This window comes from Lipotes vexillifer, unplaced genomic scaffold (genome assembly GCF_000442215.2).
Source record: "Lipotes vexillifer unplaced genomic scaffold, Lipotes_vexillifer_v1.1 scaffold4, whole genome shotgun sequence".
Taxonomy (NCBI): Eukaryota; Metazoa; Chordata; class Mammalia; order Artiodactyla; family Lipotidae; genus Lipotes; species Lipotes vexillifer.
The window spans coordinates 1,971,380-1,991,054 of NW_006785876.1; the positions used below are offsets into that span (position 1 = coordinate 1,971,380).

Below are 19,675 nucleotides of genomic sequence, written 5' to 3' on the forward strand. Positions count from 1 at the left end.
CCCCCCACCCCCGCCCAGTCTCCATGGCTCACTGAGGTCCTTGTGCGCTCCCTCCAGGTGCACCACCAGAGGCCTGTCCGGCCCCTCATTTGATGAAGAATCCCGTGCTGCCACCCATTAGCTCTTTGTTTGGTCTCACAGGAAGTCTCTGTGGCCTCACAGAAGATGGGCATGTCCGCGCCTCCCTTCCACCCGCCGTCCCCAGGCCTGAACCCACAGCATGTGCTGATGAGATATTAGATATGAATAACGGATGCTGGTTTCAGGAACGAACCCCTGGCCTGGTGGGAGGGGCCAACCAGGGTGGGGGCTGGGGGCAAAGGGCACATCGATCCCCACCCAGCCCTCCCACAGCACTGAGTCCTGGAGAGTGGCTCCTGATCAACCAGGGACCCAAGGAAGGAAGGAACCAGGGTGACAGTTCCATGCAAGCCACGAGTTCACCTTGATCTGCTGCTCCCACGATTCTCCCATATCTGACACTATCTCACCATCACCCCGTGTACCCTGCTAGCCTCACCTCCAATCAGGGGCACAGGTAGGAAGACATAAACAGGGCACAGAGGGGACAGGGGTGCCCGTGGGGAAGGGGACACTCACCTTGAGGTTCCCATCAGCTGTGATTCGCAAGCGGTTGCAGGTCCCACAGAAATGCTCAGACATGGACGTGATGAAGCTGACTCGGCCTTGGAAGCCAGGGATTTTAAAGGCCTGTGGGTGAGCAGTGCAGGGGAGGGGGATAGGCAGCTGAGTGCCAGCTCTCTCCCTGACATCAGAGCCCTTACCTCTCGGCCCTCTCCCCAGAAGCCCTGCAGAAAGCAGCCCCCAAGGCCCTTGGACAACAGAAGACTCCAGTATGAAGCCCATGAGCTCTCCGCCTGCACCTGGCCTGCCCAAAACAAAGGCTACTAAAGATGTAGGAACCTGAGGGCAGCATGGCCAGGGACAGCCACGTGGAAGAGCCAGACAAGCACCGGCTCCACCACTCAGTCCAGTGCATCCTACAACAAGTTCCTTAACCTCTGCCCCACGCTGGGCCTGCTTCTGCGTCAGTGAAGCAGGGAGGCTGCTATGATGGCCCTGTAACACTTCCTGCTTAAAAGGCACTGTCCTGCATCACTGACTCCACCCCCAAAGCAGCCCCTGCCAGCTCTCCCGTCCTAGGGTGGAAGCACCACCTTTCTCCCGGCCCCATCCCTGCCCTCCTGCCAACCTTGGCCGTGCTGGATTCCTCCTCCGGCAGCTTCTCCAGCTCCGGCCACTGCTGCCTGAGGGTGTCCAGCATCTCCTTGTAGCTGACCATCTTCTTGAAGTTCCACTTGTTGCCTGTATTGGGGGTGGGAGCTACTGAGTCACATGCTGCGGGGACACAGGAGCTTCCAGCCCACCCTCCCACAGCCCAGGAACCAGTTCGCCGCCGCCAGGCCAGGAGGGCACAAGGTGCCTGAAATGGGTGGATGGAATCCCAGCCACACCCACTCTGAGACGCCTCCGACCACCATCGCAGCCCCGGTGCCTGCCCAGGCCCCTCCCCACCATCCCTGGAGAAATTCCTACACACACAGTGGTATCAGGGCCAGCAGCACCCACAGGGGCAGCCGGACCTTGTCGGCCCTCCTCAGCCTTTCCCAGGGTTCTTGACAGCCCCCCGCCATGCTCTCAGCGGGGCTCTGGTCCAGCTCTGCCGACAGGCCCGGCCTCCTCTTCCCCCACCCACCCCGCCCTGCGGCACTGACCGTCAAAGGGCATGTACTCTATGAAGCGCACGTCCAGGGGAAGGCCCTCAGTCAAGGCCACGAAGTCCAGGAGTTCGTCCTCATTCAGGCCTCGCATCACCACACAGTTCACCTGGTCCAGGGATAAGGGGACCACAAGGGCTATCCCCACTGCGTTCTTTTCCAGGGATGACCCTTGTCGGGGATCTGACACCTGCCTAGGCTCTCCACCCGGGGTCCCGTTCCTTGTGTCCCTCCCCCAGTTCTCCATGGGTTGGAAGATTCCATGGGTCAGTGGTTTTCTCCCCTCCCTTGTGGGGAGTGGGGCGCAGGGCTGGATGGAGCGGGCCAGGAAGTGGTGAGGGGTACACCACAGGTGCACTGGCCAGGGCTGGGGCCTGTCTTGGGGCCAGGAAGTCCTCACCTTCACGGGACTGTAGCCCAGCTCAATGGCCTTGTGGATGCCCTCCATGACCTTGCGGAAGCCTGTGGGGAGGGAGAGGAACAGGGTCCAGGCACTGCCTTCCTCTCCCCCACGTCCTCACACCCACAGAAAGCACCAGAGCCACAAGGAACCTCAGAGACCGCCGAGTCTGGGGACCAGAGAGTGAATGTTTCAGGCTCTGGAGGCCAAGAGGCAAAATTGAGGATATTATGTAGATATACATTGTAAAGATTCTATTGACTAAATTCAGAATATGGTAATAATTGAGTGTAATATTTGTAACAACACTCTGGAATAGAATGAAAGAGTGGAATTCTTTTTGCAGGGATAATATGTTGCTTAATTGGTATTCATGGTTAATGATCCCTGTCATTAAATTCATTGCAAATGTTATCTGCAAAATCCATTTTTGGCTCGAAGGCTGTAAGAAAAACAAACCAGACAGGGGGCTGGAGTTGGCTGGTGGGCTGTAGTGCATGGACCCTGATCTAGGTGAACCCCCTCATAGCCCAGACGAGGAAACCGAGGTCCAGAGGCAGGCAGGGCTCAGCTGGGGGTCTCGCACAGAAGGCAGGACCCCCAACTCCCTCCCGGCGCCTGCTCTTCACCAGTCCGACCGTTCCCCCACTCGTCACATTCTCACCGAGCACCTACCAAGCGTAGGTGCTGGGCCAGGGCTGGTGAGCGATTCCCGCGCACGGGGCTCTCTCCTGTCTCTGTGGTCAGTGCGGTAAATGTGATCCCAGGCTGGCTTCTCCTCCCCACCGCAGCCTCCGGCATACCGGCCCCTCCCCCACCCCCAGCCAGCCTCCACGGTTTCCTTGCAGCATTTTCAGAGTAAGACAGCAGGAAGAGACAGCAAAGGAAAGACTGTACAGCTTTCATACAGAATGCTGTTAGGATAATCTAGAAGTTCTCTCTTCCGTCAAGCCCTCTCCCTCCAAAAGGAGGCAGGGGACACAGGGATATGAATGGGAAGGCAGATCTGGCATCAGGATCTACTGTCTCCGATCCTCATTCCAGGAAGGAGTCAAGGAGGCAGGGGGCATGGGGAAGTGGGGCGGGGGGTTCTGTGGGTAAAGCTCACACTTATACCTTCCACCTTCCCACCTCAGAGCCCCTGCGGTTCCCGACTGACATTCCTCCTCAGAGTAAGCTCCCTTGATCTGAACACCCCATTCGTCAAGGGCCAGCATGAATGCCTCCTCCTTGAAGCCCTCCCAGTCTCCCCCTGCTGGAGGAGACAGCCCTAGAGAGAAAGAGTTCTCTCTTCCGCTCTGAAGTGCTTGAACTGACAGCACAAGACAAGCAAAGGTGGTTCCGTGGCATCACACCTTTCGGCCCTTCATAGCCTGTAAGGCAGGACAGTGTCCTGTGTGTCTGTCCCCTCCACAGCACCTGGAGCAGCCTTTAGAGGGCAAAGACACTCCCCGCCCAAGCACTTCCTCAGCACACTGCCAGATATATAGACAGGAAGTCACACACTGGGGGAGGGTGGAAAGAGGAGGTGGGGCTGAGAGCTGGAGGCTGTTTCCAGAGAAGCAGAGGGAGAGCTGGGTCTCCCCGGCAACTCTCTGATCCTACAGAGAGGTCTCAGTAGTGCACCACCCTCCCCAAATCAAAGGGCATATGAGCCCGTGCAGCACCCCCCATCCCAACCTGGGGCCCACGGATGGTGGGCGCTGGCCTAGTGAGAGCCGGGGCTCAGGCCCCTCCACTCTCCACTGCCACCCTCTCTGATGGAGCCTGGCAGGAGGAGGCTGTGGGTATGCTTGCTGCAGGGGGTGAAGGAAGAGGCTTACAACAGGATGGGCTCAGGGAGCATCCTTAGGTGCTGGGGGACCCTCAGCTGGCAGTGCTGGCCCTGTCCCTGGAACCCCAGGGCAGCTAGCTACTTTCACCCCAGGCTGCCCCACATTTCCTCAGAGCTCACTATAGGGTAACCAACTTGTCTCAGTTTGTCAGGGACTGTCTTGGTTTTAAAATGGAATGTCCTGTGTTCTTGAAACCCTCTCAGTCCTGGGCAAACTGGGGGCAGGGTAGGGGGAGGCTGGTCACCACAGCTCATTAGCATCCGATCCCAAAACGTCCCCAGGAGTGTGGCTACAGAGACGAGGGACCTTTAGCAAGACTGAGGGATGAGGTGTAAATGCCTAGGCTTAGCTATAGCCCAGACACCAAGAGGGAGACCAGGCCCCTTGCACCAGCCACAGCTCCCCAGCCACAAGGGCCTGGGAGGGTCACCATCCACCGTGAACCCCATCTGATCACCTTTCCTGCGGACGATGAACTCAAACTTGGCTGGTACCAGCGTGTCCAGGCTGATGTTGATGGTACTGAGACCAGCTTCCTGAAGCTGTGGCAGCAGCCGGGCTAGGTTGATGCCGTTGGTGGTGATGCCAATGGTCCTCAGCCCTTCCAGCTGGTGGAGCTGTGCTGGAGAGAGAACAGCAAGGGGTATTAGCCTTCTTGCTCTTGGCGAGGCCAGGAGAAGGGCTGGAAGGAGAAACTCTGAGCCAAATAAGATGGATGGAAAAGCGGCACTCTGCGGACCTCTATTAACCAGGCTTAGCTTAATAAGAAATATAAGAATAAGAAATAACCAAAAGATTAAACACCGAGTGCTCACTTTGCTAGAGTGCAGACGGGATCAGATGGATGAAGGAGACCGGAGCCCAAAGTGCACACCAGAGACGGTTCTATACAAAGTGGGAGGGTAACTAGCTGCACCCAGCTGCACCCAGCTTAGCAGTCACCTAGGCAAGGAGTGGGAGGGGCACTGGGCCTGTCAAGGGAACTATATATGGATGAGTTGGGTACGTTGGTCTCCCTCCCGTGCCTGTGAGTAGGAGGAAGGCAGCAGCTTTTACCCCAAGGCTACAGTACTTAAGCGAGCTTAAGGGGGTGGGGGCAGCCCTGAGTAGCTGCAGATACTCAGGAGACGGGATCTCTGGAGTCCAGAAGAACTTCACTTCCCTTCTCCACAAACTCAGGGGCAAACAGCATAAACAGATATAGCACTGACAGCCAGGCCAACAGAAGCCTTGGACACTGAAATGAGTACACAGCTAAGAATCAGTAAATATGGGCTTCCCTTGTGGTGCAGCGGTTAAGAATCTGCCTGCCAATGCAGGGGACATGGCTTTGAGCCCTGGTCCAGGAAGATCCCACATGCCTCGTGTGCCACAACTACTGAGCCTGTGCTCTAAAGCCCATGAGCCACAACTACTGGGCCCTCATGCCACAACTACTGAAGCCCACGTGCCCTAGAGCCCGTGCTCCACAACAACAGAAGCCACCGCAATAGGAAGCCCACGTACCACAACGAAGAGTTGCCCCCGTTCACCACAACTGGAGAAAGCCCACGTGCAGCAACGAAGACCCAATGCAGCCAAAAATAAAAATAAAAATATACATTAAAAAAAAGAATCAGAAAACACTTTAAAAGAATGCTGTGATATGAGGAGGGGGAAGGGTAAGCTGGGATGAAGTGAGAGAGTGGCATGGACTTATATATACTACCAAATGTAAAATAGCTAGCTAGTGGGAAGCAGCCGCATAGCACAGGGAGATCAACTCAGTGCTTTGTGACCACCTAGAGGGGTGGGATAGGGAGGGTGGGAGGGAGACGCAAGGGGGAGGAGATTCAGGTTTTTGTGAGCTGTTACAGAAAAATCCAAATGAACTTTTTGGCCAACTCAACAGAAGAGTGAAAGAGGAAGAAGAAAGGACAGAGATAACAGAAGATGACTCTTTCAAAAATCAGTTAGATAGGGCTTCCCTGGTGGCGCAGTGGTTGAGAATCTGCCTGCCAATGCAGACAACACAGGTTCGAGCCCTGGTCTGGGAAAATCCCACATGCCATGGAGCAACTGGGCCCGTGAGCCACAATTACTGAGCCTGCGCGTCTGGAGCCTGTGCTCCGCAACAACAGAGGCCGCGATAGTGAGAGGCCTGCGCACCGCGATGAAGAGTGACCCCCACTTGCCACAACTAGAGAAAGCCCATGCACAGAAATGAAGACCCAACACAGCCATAAATAAATAAATAAATACATTGTGTATTAAAAAAAAAAAAAAAAAAATCAGTTAGATAAACATAGATGCAAAAATCCTCAACAAAATATTATTAGGAAACCAAATTCAACAACACATTAAAAGGATCATACACCATGATCAAATGGGATCTATTCCAGGGATGCAAGGATGGCTCAACATCCACAAATCAATCAATGTAATACACCACATTAACAAACTGAAGAATAAAAATCATATGATCATCTCAATAGATCCAGAGAAAGCATTTTATAAAGTTCAACGTCAGTTCATGATTAAAAACTCTCAACAAAGTGGCTATAGAAGGAATGATCCTCAGCATAATAGAGACCATATATGACAAGCCCACAGCTAACATCTTACACAACAGTAAAAAGCTACATGCTTTTCCTCTAAGATCAGGAACAAGAGAAGGATGGTCACTTGTGCCACTTTTATTCAACATAGTATTGGAAGTCCAAGCCACAGCAAATGGAAAAGAAAAATAAAAGGCATCCAGATCAGAAAGGAGGAGGTAAAACTGTCACTATTTGCATATGATATTATACACAGAAAACTCCAAAGACTCCACCAAAAAACCATTAGAACTAATCAACAAATTCAGTACAGTTTCAGGATACAAAATTAATATGCAAAAATTCATTGCATTTTCATACACTAATAACAAATTATCAGAAACAGAAATTAAGAAAACAACTTACAGTTGCATCAAAAAGAGTAAAATACCTAGGAATCAATTTAACCAAGGAGGTGAAAGACTTGTACACTGAAAACTGTAACACGCTGATGAAAGAAATTGAAGACAACACAAATATTGATAAATGGAAAGATATTCTCTGCTCATGGATTAGAAGAATTGATATTGTTAAAATGTCCCATACTACCCAAAGCAATCTCCAGATTCAATGCAATCCCTATCAAAATTCCGATGGCATTTTTCACAGATATAGAACAAACAATCTTAAAATATGTATGGAACCATAGAAGACTCTCAATAGTCAAAGCAATCTTGAGAAAGGAGAACAAAGCTGGAAGCATCATGCTCGCTGATTTCAAACCATATTACAAAGCTATAGCAATCAAAACAGTATGGTATTGGCATAAAAAAAAGACACATGGATCTATGGAACAGAATAGAGCCCAGAAATAAAGCCATGCACATAGAGTCAATTAATTTACAACAAAGGAGACAAGAATGGAAAGGACAGTCTCTTCACTAAATGGTGCCAGGAAAACTGCATAGCCAAGGACAAATGAATGAAACTGGACCACTATATTATACCATACACAAAAATTAACTCAAAATGGATTAAATATTGATCTGAAACCATAAAACTCCTAAGAGGAAACATGCAGTAAGCCCCTTTGACATTGGTCTTGGTGATGTTTTGGATTGGACACCAAAAGCAAAGGCAACAAAAGCAAAAATAAGTGGGGCTACATCAAACGAAAACGCTTCCACACAGCAAACGAAATGGAAAGTCCACCTACTGAATGGCAGAAGATATTTGCAAATGATACATCTGATAAAGGGTTGATATCCAAAATACATGAAGAACTCATATAACTCAACACTAAAAAAAAAAAAACCTATTAAAAAATGGGCAGAGGATCTGAATAGACATTTTTCCAACAAAGATACACAGATGGCCAATAGGTATATGAAAAGGTGCTAATCATGAGGGAAATGCAGATCAAAATCACAATGAGATATCATTTCACATTTGTTAGAATGGCTATGATCAAAAAGACAGGAAAAAACAAGTGCTGGAAAGAATGTGGAGAAAAGGGAACCCCTGTGCACTGCTGGTGGGAATATAAATTGCTGCAGCCACTATAGAAAAGAGCACAGAAATTCCTTAAAAAATTAAAAATAGAACAACCATATGATCAGCAATTCCACTTCTGGGTATTTATCCAAAGAGAGTGAAAACATTAACTCAAAAAGATATATGCATTCCTATGTTCACTGTAGCATTATTTATAATAACCAAGATTTGTCCATCAATGGATGAATGGATAAGGAAAACGTGGTGTGTGTGTGTGTGTGTGTGTGTGTGTGTGTGTTTGTGTGTGTGTAATGGAATACCATTCAGCCATAAAAAAGAAGGAAATCTTGCCATTTGTGACAACAGGGATAGCCCTTGAGGGCATTATGCTAAATGAAATAAGTCAGACAGAGAAGACAAATACCATATAATCTCACTTATATGTGGAATCTAAATAAAACCAAAAAAAAAAAAAAAACCACACACCAAAAAACCAAACCAAACAATAATCATGGATGTGAACAATACTTATGTACAAGGATGTTGATTGGTGAGCAATACATAATAAAGGGATGTAGGAAAACATCCAGATGGCCAACAACAGAAAACTGGCTAAATTATGCTTTGTCTCAATGATGATGGAATATTATGCAACTAAAAATGACTCTGTAAAAGAATAAGTTAGGATGTTGGGAAATACACATGTCACATTAAATCCAGAGGGCAGGTTAAAAACAGTAGTTGAAAACTAGGTGCAAAGAAAAAAGACAGGAAGGTCCCCAAACCAAAATGTTGATAGTGGTTACAGTTGGGCAGTAGTGATACTATTTTTGCTTATCTGAAATAAACATGTATTACTTTTGTAGTAAGAAAATGAAAGTTTAAAAATAAAAGTTGTTGTTTTAAAAACAAAGAGAAGAACTTTCCTCTGGGACTCTGACAATATGGAAAATTAGTAGTAGTTTTTGGCTCCCTCCACCAAATCTACCCTGAAGAAACACAGAATCCAGGAACTTAAAAAAAAAAAGACAATCTCGAGAAACTCACAGGAAGATGGACAGTCCTTTTGAGCTGGTATGGGGGAGGGGGTGTGTAGCCTGGGGTTGAGGTAGACTGGCAGAGAATGGAAGCAGTTAAAGGAAAGCAAGGCAGTTCAAGCTCTCTCCTTACCCTCATCCACTGATGCCTCAGAACAATCAATGCTGTCCCCTTCCTGAAGAATTTGGTGGTAAGAGCTCCAGAGAACTAGCTTAGGAGGTCAGCTCAGGGAAGCTGCCAAAGCCCTGCTGGGATTCATCCCTCCACCCTCCCCCTCCAAAGCCCCAGGACTGGTGGATTAAAATGGAGAGTAACTGCCTCCTTCCAAATCTGCTTCTCTCTGAAGGTTTGAAGGTGAAGGTCTGTCATATTACATCATTCCAGGAGGTGCCATTCTCATCACATTCTAAGTCAACAGCATCTCCCAGAGTTATGCAAGTACACAACCTGCACTGTCCTACGTGGCCAGGCTGGTCACTGGTGGCGAGATTACAAACATGAGTGAATAACTGTGATTTTCTGGGATCTTGAGCTCACTGGGTCTACTGAAGACTAAGATCTGGCATTAAGCAGTGCCATTAAGCAGTGCCATACAGAATAGCTAATATCCTCAGGGGAACAAACTTACTGCCTAAACTAAGGAGACCCTTGAGAAGTACAACCAGTGCTCCCCCACCAAAAACAAAACAAAACAAAAACACCCCAAACACCCCCAACCCTCTATATATATCAATAGAAAAGAAATGATCAAACAGACCAAGAACGTAAGATAAACATAAATACAATAAAAGAAATAACAGAAGATATTAACAATATGAAACAAAATTTTTCGTTATAGAGGGAACAAGGAAAACAGTATTGTGAAATAAAGAACACAAGAAATAAGTTAAATGGTAATATCAACATAGGAGAAATTGATGAGTTGGGAGGTAAGATTAAAGGGCTCTCCCAGGAAAAAGAGGAAGAGAATAAGATATCAAAATATATTTTAAGAACTGTGGAGGCCCTAAGTAGAAGAAGCAACATCCAGATAACAGAAGCACCAGAAAAAAATTAAACTGGAGAGAAGGAAGTAATATCTGAAAACATAACAGAGTAATGAAGAAAAGTTTCCCCAAACGTAACGCAAACGTAATAGAATGAAAGGACGATTTCACTGAATGCCAACAGGACAGATGAGGAAAAGCCTATCCTAGACACATTATAGTAAAATTTAAGAAAATCAAATAACAAAGGCAACACTCTAATAAATTCCAGAGAAGAAGTGTGTATTACCAAGAGCAAAACCCAGACTGACATCAGACTTTTCCCAACAGCCAGACTGACTGTAAGAAGACAATGCAGTGGCATTCTTAACATAATGAAGGAATGAACCTTGAACATAAGATTTTAAAAGCATTCAAAATATTATAAAACTACTACTTTAAAACATTTAAAAAACTACCTGGTATGTCAGATTTAATTAGATTCACCATCAAAATTAGAGTCACCATTAGACTCACATCAAAAAACTTTTAGAGGGGGCTTCCCTGGTGGTGCAGTAGTTGAGAGTCCGCCTGCCGATGCAGGGGACGCGGGTTCGTGCCCCGGTCCGGGAAGATCCCACATGCCGCGGAGCGGCTGGGCCCATGAGCCATGGACGCTGAGCCTGCGCGTCCGGAGCCTGTTGCTCCGCAACGGGAGAGGCCACAACAGTGAGAGGCCCACGTACCGCAAAAAAAAAAAAAAAAAAAAAACTTTTAGAGGAAATATTCAAATAAGAAGAGAAACAAATTCAGGAGATGCTGTAAGAATTATGGAAATTATGAATGATCAAATACCTTGGTAAAGTTTGTTGTTATCTTAAAAGGCAGAGCGTGTGCTTACAAGAGATACAGAGGGGCAGACTATTTGTAATGACCTGAAAGAAAAATTATAGAAAATATCAACAATACAGGTTGGGGAGGGTTGAAAAAAATCAAGGGCCTAAGAGTGTGCTAAACTTTTTGCCTTGTGAGGAAGACAAAAGGGGGAGGGTCATTTATTTAAAAGTCAAAAAGGAGGAAAAAGAAGCACAAAAAAAGCATGACAGAAAAAAAGTGTAGAAATGAGTCCAACTATTTCAACAATTACAACAAAGGCAACTAGAATAAACTTGCCAGTTAAAAGTCAAAGATTGTCAAATTTGATCAAAGTAACAGCTATGTGCTATTACAAGAGACATATCTAAAGTATAAGAATACAGAAAGGTTTAAAATGAATAGATGAAAACAGATAAAAGAGCACACTAAAGCTAAAAGCAAGCTGATATAGCTTTAGTAAAATAAAATACATAGACCTTAAGACTAAAAGTATCATCATGGAGAGAGACCTACTACACAGTGATAAAAGATCCAATTTATGAAGAAGATATAACAATTCTAACCACATACGAACCTAATAAAATCACCTCAACTATAGATAAAATGAAAGCAACAGGACCTCTGGGAGAAACTAACAAAACCACCTACTTATTTATTACTGGCAGGCCAAGCAGATAAAAAGCCAGCCAAGACTGACATAACCAAAGGTTTGGGAAATAAAATTAACCAGCTGGATCCAATGAACAAATATAGACTTCTTCATGTAATAATTAAAGGACAAGCTCAAGTATATAAAAAACATTTATAAAAACTGCCAATATACTACGTCTTAAAGCAATCCTCAATAAATTTAAAAGGATAAGTTTCATAGAGATAAGATTCTCTGACCACAAAATAATTATACTTTAATAAAAATATGAATTAAAATCCTATTTTGAAATTAAAAACACTTCTAAATATCTCATAGATCAAAGAAAAAATCAGAATAAAAATTAAGAAATACTTAGAACTAAATGTTATGAAAACAATAGGCTACATTAGGACAGAAACAGAAATAATGAAATAGAATATGAATACACAATAAGAGGTTCAACAAATTCAAAAGTTGGTTTGTTTAAGAATAGCACAATGGACAAACCTCTTGCAAGACTTAACAACAAAAAGAGATAAAGACACAAACCACATTAAGAATAAAAAAAAGACAAAACTGCAAGTAAAACTAAGATAAAGAGATAATAAGAAAATATTACCAACAATTTCATACAACTGACATAATAATGACAAATTTAAAAAAAAACTATCAAAACTGACTCCAAAAGCAGAGAACTTGAATAATACAGTAACTATTAAAGAAATTGAAGCTGCAATTAAAAATCTCCCTGCAAATAAAATACCAGGCACAGACAATTTACACGTGAGCTCTACCAAACTTTTAAACTGAGTGATTACCACCAATGTGATGGTGTTAGAAGGTGGAGCTTTAAGGAGGTGATTAGGTCATAAGGATGGAAGGATTAGTGCTCTTATAAAAAAGATCCTACAGATCTCCCCAGCATCTTCTGCCTTATGAAGATAGAATACAATGAAAAGTCTGTGACCCAGAAGAGAGCCCACACCTGACCATGTTGGCACCCTTATCTTGGATTCCAGCCTCCAGAACTGTGAGAAATCATTTGCTGTTCATAAGCTACCCAATTTGTGGTATTCTGTTTTAGCAGCCTGATACACTACCTAACTCATTCTTTGAAATTTAATACCACAAATCAGTTAAGGTAGGCATGAAAAAGAAAAATCATACACCCAATTCACTCACGGATATAAATGCAAAAACTTACACAAAATATTAACAAACTGAACCTAACAGTAGACAAAAGCATAGCAGACCATGCCTAGGTTGAGTGTATTCCAGGTACAATATCAGAAAAGCTATCAATGTCATTCAGAGTAACGGAGTAAAAAATGAAAAATCATAGATCATCCTAACACACATTAAGAAAGTGTATAATTAGGGCTTCCCCTGGTGGCGCAGTGGTTGAGAGTCCACCTGCCGATGCAGGGGACACGGGTTCGTGCCCCGGTCCGGGGAGCAGCTGGGCCCGTGAGCCATGGCCGCTGAGCCTGCGCGTCCGGAGCCTGTGCTCCGCAATGGAAGAGGCCACAACAGTGAGAGGCCCGTGTACCACAAAAAAAAAAAAAAAAAAAAAAAAGTAATTTGTGGAAAAAAACTTCTAAGAAACATCGTTCTAAAACTAACACAACATTGTAAAGCAACTATACCCCAATGAAAATTAAAAAAAGAAAGAAACATGATTCTCAATGGGGAAACATTAGGAGTATTCTTCTATTACCACTACTATTCAACATCATACTTGAGATCCTAGATACTGTAATAGGACAAGAAAAGGAAATTTAAGGCCTAAAGATGGGAGAAAAAATTGTCTTTAGTTGCAGATTATGTGGTTGCTAGTGGAGAAAACTCCAAAGACTCTAAACAGACATATTATAGCATTGATAAGAGAGCGATAAGAATATCAACCATGACAGGCTTCCCTGGTGGTGCAGTGGTTGAGAGTCTGCCTGCCGATGCAGGGGACACGGGTTTGTGCCCCAGTCCGGGAAGATCCCACATGCCACGGAGCAGCGGAGCCCGTGAGCCATGGCCGCTGAGCCTGCGTGTCCGGAGCCTGTGCTCCGCAACGGGAGAGGCCACAACGGTGAGAGGCCCGTGTACCGCAAAAAAAAAAAAAAAAAAGAATGTCAACCACGACAATAATAGAAAATATAATTTTAAACATGACACTGTAACTCTCAGGATCCTAGCATAAAGCAGAATTCATCCCAGATGGTTATAATAAAGAATTTAATGAAAGGACTATTCACAAAGGTGTGGGCAGACTTAATGGTCTCAACAATGAATAGTACAGCACTCAGACTAGAAACACTAGGGATCACCACGCCTAGGGCCAAAAGGACCTGGGGAGGAAATTAAGTTAGGAGTCCAGTTAAGTCACCATGGAAGACTGGCTGCCCTGTAGGAGTTTTAGCTCTGAAGGGAACTTAGCTACAGTCAAAAACCCAGCATAGAAATAGAGCAGGCAGCAGAAAACAAAACAAAACAAAACAAAACAAAAACCCTGATCTCATTGGCCAAACCCATCAGGAACCCAACAGGCAAGGGACCCTGGGTGATGTAGTCCCTAGGGGCCAACTACCTAGAGCAAAGAACGGGGCAAAGGAGGGAAATGGCTGTGGGAAGGTGGGGATGTGAACAAAAAAGACGTCAATTCCCCCAACTTGATACAATGCAATAAAATCCCAACAGATACACAAACAATGAACAAAGGGAATTACAGAAACTATGCCATTTACAACAGCATCAGAAAGAATAAAATATTTAGGATTTAACTTAACCAAAGAGGTGAAAGCCTTGTACAATGAAAACTACAAAACACTGCTGAAATAACTTTAAAAAGACATAAATAAATGGGAACATATCCCATGTTCATGAATTAGAAGACTTAATACTGTTAAAATGTCAATACTACCCAAAGCAATCTACAGATTCAATGCAGTCTTTAACAAAATCCCAATGATATCTTTTGTATAAATAGAAAAACCCATCCTAAAATTCATATGGAATCTCAAGGGACCCCAAATCATCTTGAAAAAGAACAAAAAACTGGAGGTCTCACATTTCAATTTCAAACCTTCCTACAAAGCTACAGTAATCAAATGTGTGGTATTGGCATAAAGACAGACATAAAGAGCAATGGAATAAAACAGAGCCCAGAAGTAAATCCTCACATATATGGTCAAATGATTTTTGACAAGGGTGCCAAGACCATTCAATGGGGAAAGGACATTTCAACAAATGGTGTTGGGAAAACTGGATATTCGCATGCAAAAGAATGCAGTTGGACCTAAATGTAAAACAATAAAACTCTGAGAAGAAATCATAGGAATAAAGCTTCATAACATATCCAAGAAATCACTGCCAAATCCAATGACCCAAAGGCACTGGCAACAAAAGAAAAAACAAACTGGACTTCATGAAAAATTTTAAAAATTGTACATAAAAGACACTATCCACAGAGCAAAAAGGCAACCTATAGAATGGGGGAGATATCTGAAAATCATATACCTGTTAAGGGATTAATATCTAGAATAACAGAGAACTCCTAAAATTCAACAACAAAAACAACCCAATTCAAAAATGGGCAAAGGACCCAGAGACATTTTTCCAAAGAAGATATATTAATGGCCAATAAACACATGACAAGATGCTCAACCACTATGGAAATACAAATCAAAACTACAATGCAATACCACCTCACACTTACTAGGATGGCTACTATAAAAAAAAAAAACCCAGAAAACAACAAGTGTTGATGAGGATGTGGAGAAACTGGAACCCTTCTGCACTGCTGGTAAGAATGCAAAATTGTATAGCCACTGTGGAAAACAGTATTGAAGTTCCTCAGAAAACCCAGAATTACCACATGATCCAGCAGTTCCATTTCTGTGTATAAACCCAAAAGAATTGAAAGCAGGGTCTCAAAGAAATATTTGTACATCCATGATCATAGCAGCATTATTCTCAATAGCTAAAACATGGAAGCAACCCAAGTTGAACAATGAATGAATTACCAAAATGTAGTGTATCCATACAGTGGAATATAATTCAGCCTTAAAAAGAAATTCCTCAATATGCCACAACATGAATGAAACTCGAGGACATTATGCTAAGTGAAATAAGCCAATCACAAAAAGACAAATACTGCGTGATTCCACTTATACGAGGTTCTTACAGTAGCCAAAGTCATAAAGCTAGAAAGTATAATGGTGATTGCCAGGGGCTGGGGAAGAGGAGAATGGGGAGTCATTATTTGATAGATACAGAGTTTCAGATTTACAGGAGACTGGAAATAGATGGTGGTGATGGCTACATAAATGTGAATGTGAATACTTAATACCAATGAGCTGTACATTTAAATACATTGGTAAATTTTATGTTATGTGTATTTTAACACAATAAAAAAAGGAAAAAACATCCCAACAGAATTTTCCAGGGAACTTGGTAGGCAGATTCTAAAATTTCCATGGATGGACAAAGCTTAGAATAGCTAAAGCACTGCTGAAGAATAAAAAGGACTTGCCTTATCAGATAATGGACTTATTATGAAGCTACGGAGATTAAGACTGTATGATATTGGCACAGAGATAGACAAACTGAACAGAACAGAGCCCAAAACAGACCAATGCACACATGGTAGATTTATGGAGGAAGTGGGAACTATTCAATAAAAGGAACTAGAAAAAAATGACCATTCACATGGAAAAAAATGAAACTGGAGTCCCTGAAATCATCCACAGATTAACTAAAGACTTAAAAGCAAAAAGCAAAATTTTAAATATTTTAGTAGAAACATAGGTAGTTGTTCAGACCTTGGGTGAGGTGTTTCATTAATAAGTACAAAAAGCACTAACCATAAAAGACAGAACTGACAAATTCAAGAACTACTATTGTCAAAAGAATTGTTACACAAAGTATGGCTTGTTTTTCAAATTGGAAGAAGACATTTGCAACATACATCAAGAACCTGGAACAAACCAATATGAAAGGATAAACAACCAAATAGAAAAATAGGCACATGATACGATTTGGTATTAAAGAGAAAAATAAATATACATGGCTAATAGGTGACAAGATGACTGACCTCATTCTAAACCAAGAAGCACAAATCAAGACCACAATAAAATAGCATTTTATACCCAGTCCACTGGCAAAAGTCCAGAATAATACTGAATGTTGGGGAGGATCCAGGGGATCCTTATGTACTGCTGGGGAGAGTGTAAGGTAGCACAACCACTGTAAGACAATGCCGAATTGTTTGCCAAGATTAAACATTCACATATTCAGTAACCCAGCAAATTCCACTCCTAGAGAAATTGTATACCAAGACACATGAATGAGAATACAAGTATTTAAAGCAGCACTGTTTATAATATCAATAAACTGGAAACAACCCAAATGTTCACTAACAGGAAGTGTGGTATATTCATTTAATGGAACAGGAGATCACAGAGAAAATGAACTGCAGCTCTGGATGACGTATGTTAATTTCAGTTGCGTCAAAAGAGTAATTCCTGAAAGACTGCACAGAGCACGATTCTTATAAAGTTCAAAAACACCATCTCAGTTTTAAAAAGCAAGGGAATGATAAACACCACGTTTAGGAGTGTTTCCTTGGGAGGGAGGAAGTACAGGGTAGGAAAGTCCACAGAGGTGGTTAAAGATTCTTGCCAGGGTTTGATTCTTCCAAAAAAATTAATGAGGTAGTAGGTTTCGTTAGGAATTCATAACATTATTAAAACATGTAAATAAATTTGTATGAATAAAGTAAAAAAGGCCATGCACGGATCAATAATGAGATTATGTCACAAACCCAGGATTATGATTTAATCTAATTCTAGGTAACTAGAGTCCATCAAAAATAAAATGAAACAAAAAACTTCACGGGCTTCCCTGGTGGCGCAGTGGTTGAGAGTCTGCCTGCCGATGCAGGGGACACGGGTTCGTGCCCCGGTCCGGGAAGATCCCACATGCCGCGGAGCGGCTGGGCCCGTGAGCCATGGCCGCTAAGCCTGCGCGTCCGGAGCCTGTGCTCCGCAACGGGAGAGGCCACAAAAAAAAAAAAACAAAAAACTTCACGCCATCTCAAAAACCTTTAATGGCTGCTCTCCATTGCATTAGGCCTCTTATGGGCTCTAAGCTGTGAGAACTGGATGCTCCATAATTCATTTCTTCAACATAATGGAAGAAAGGAAGGAAGGAAGGAAGGACAAAACAGGGAAAGCCTGCAGGACTGAGTGATTCTCCAACTAAGCTGTCATCTGACAGTGGAAGTCAGTCTTGAAATTAGAATCCAAAATAGTTCCTCTGCAAACACTGCCAACACTATCACAGTATTGATACTTGTATGTTTACAGGCATACCTTGGGGATACTGTGGGTTTTGGTTCCAGACCACTGTAATAAAGCACGTATCACAATAAAGCAAGTCACATGGATTTTTCTGGTTTCCCAGTGCATGTAAGAGTTATGTCTACACTATACTTTAGTCTATTAAGTGTGCAATAGCATTAGTCTAAAAAAATGTACATACTTTTATTAAAAAATACTTTATTGCTAAAAATTACTACTATTAAGCCTTCAGGGAGTTGCAGTAGTAACAAAGATAACTGATCACAGATCACCATAACAAAAATAATGCAAGTGTTGGAAATATTGTGAGAATTACCAAAATGTGACACGGAGATACAAAGTGAGCAAATGCTGTTGGAAAAACAGCACCGATACGATAGACTTGCTTGATGCAGGGTTGCCACAAACCTTCAATTTGTAAAAAAACGCAGTATCTGTGAAGAGCAGTAAAGCAAAGCACCATAAAGTAAGGTGTGCCTATAGCTCCCCTCTTTTAATTTCTTTTGGAAAATTTCAAACCTTCACCATCCAACGTGCAAGCCGCTAACTACAAGTGGGCATTTACATCAATGAAAATAAAGTTCCAAATTCAGTTCCTCAGTCACAATAGCCGCTTGTGAAGCCCAAGGCTGGCTACCTTATCAGACAACACAGATAGAGAACATTTCCATCGCCCCGGAAAATTGTATTGGCCAGCACTGCCTTACACCCAAGAAGAGGAGGGAGCAGAGGGACTTGTTCACGCGCAAGCCGGGAGGGAGGAGGGCCGGAGCGTCTTGGGGTTGGTGGAGCGGATCACAGCCGGCTGACGGAGAGCTGAGCCGTCTTCTCAGGCGGAGATCGACAACACCAGTCCCGGGGCTGACAGCCTCAGGCAGGGACCCCGAGTGACCAGGACAGCCTGCTTGGTGAAACCGGCAGCCCCTTCGCTCTGCGCCCCCGGGGTGGGGTCCCTCGAAACTCTCAGCTGGGAGGGCGGGACAAGTGCTTATGAACATGCCCCTCCGCTTACCCCAGCCCTTCCTCCCCAATAGCCCCACCTGCCCTGCCCTTCAGGGTGATTTTGCTCTGAGGAAGTACCCCTGGGGAGGATCAAAGGAGCTAGGCTGGGAGATGTCAAAGTGTTAGCAAGCACAGCAGCTGCCATTTGTCTTGGAGCACTGGTGGAGGGCTTGGGGAGGGGTAGAGTTCCCCCCACCCCACCCCTGCCCCATCAGTGCACACCCTTAATGCAAGCGATAAATCCTCCAAAGTCAGTCACTGCAGCTGGTCCCTGTCCTAACCAGCCTCTGTGTGGTGATAAACCCTTGCCAGCCTCATGCTATCAGCCAGGACCAACAACCCAGGGCCATCAGAGCAGGAAAGGCTGTGAGGTGACCAGCGCATAGATTAGGACACTGAGGCCCAGGGTGGGGCAGGAACCTGCACAAGTTCACACGGCCAGGGGGTGGAAGAGCCCAGAGCGGGAACAGGGCTGCCACCTCTCCTGGCTCCCTGGCCTCCTACTAAGCAAGGTGGTGGCTTCCGTGGAGACTCTGCATCCTCCCATCTGCGCTCAGTCACCCCTCTCTAACCAGCAGTGATCACAGGCTCGCCCACAGGCCCTAGACAGAGAGCAGATGAAGTGCCCCGACCGAGGGGGCTGGGGCCCGGCAGCCAGCCAGGTTTGGCCCTTTCCTGGAACCCAGGCTGCCTTTCAGGCTCTGAGGAGCTGCCTGAACAGGGGGTCAGGTCAACTCCCCTGGGCCAGCATGTGTAGCCTAGGAATGATGGCAGGATTCCAGGTCAAGTGATCGATGGGGGTGGGAGGGAACTGGCCACAGGGAAA

The 19,675-nt window shown here is 44.6% G+C and overlaps 1 protein-coding gene across 1 annotated transcript in view; it reads right to left on the reverse strand.

The window, feature by feature from the left end:
* Positions 1-19,675, reverse strand: part of LOC103089094 (molybdenum cofactor biosynthesis protein 1) — a 36,226-nt gene that overhangs the window by 5,523 nt on the left and 11,028 nt on the right. The window contains exons 4-8 of the mRNA XM_007458181.1: positions 4,432-4,596; positions 2,140-2,201; positions 1,737-1,848; positions 1,214-1,326; positions 601-711 (exon numbers count right to left, since the gene is read on the reverse strand). Of these exons, the coding sequence (XP_007458243.1) occupies positions 601-711; positions 1,214-1,326; positions 1,737-1,848; positions 2,140-2,201; positions 4,432-4,596 (563 nt within the window). The remainder of the gene's footprint in view (positions 1-600; positions 712-1,213; positions 1,327-1,736; positions 1,849-2,139; positions 2,202-4,431; positions 4,597-19,675) is intronic.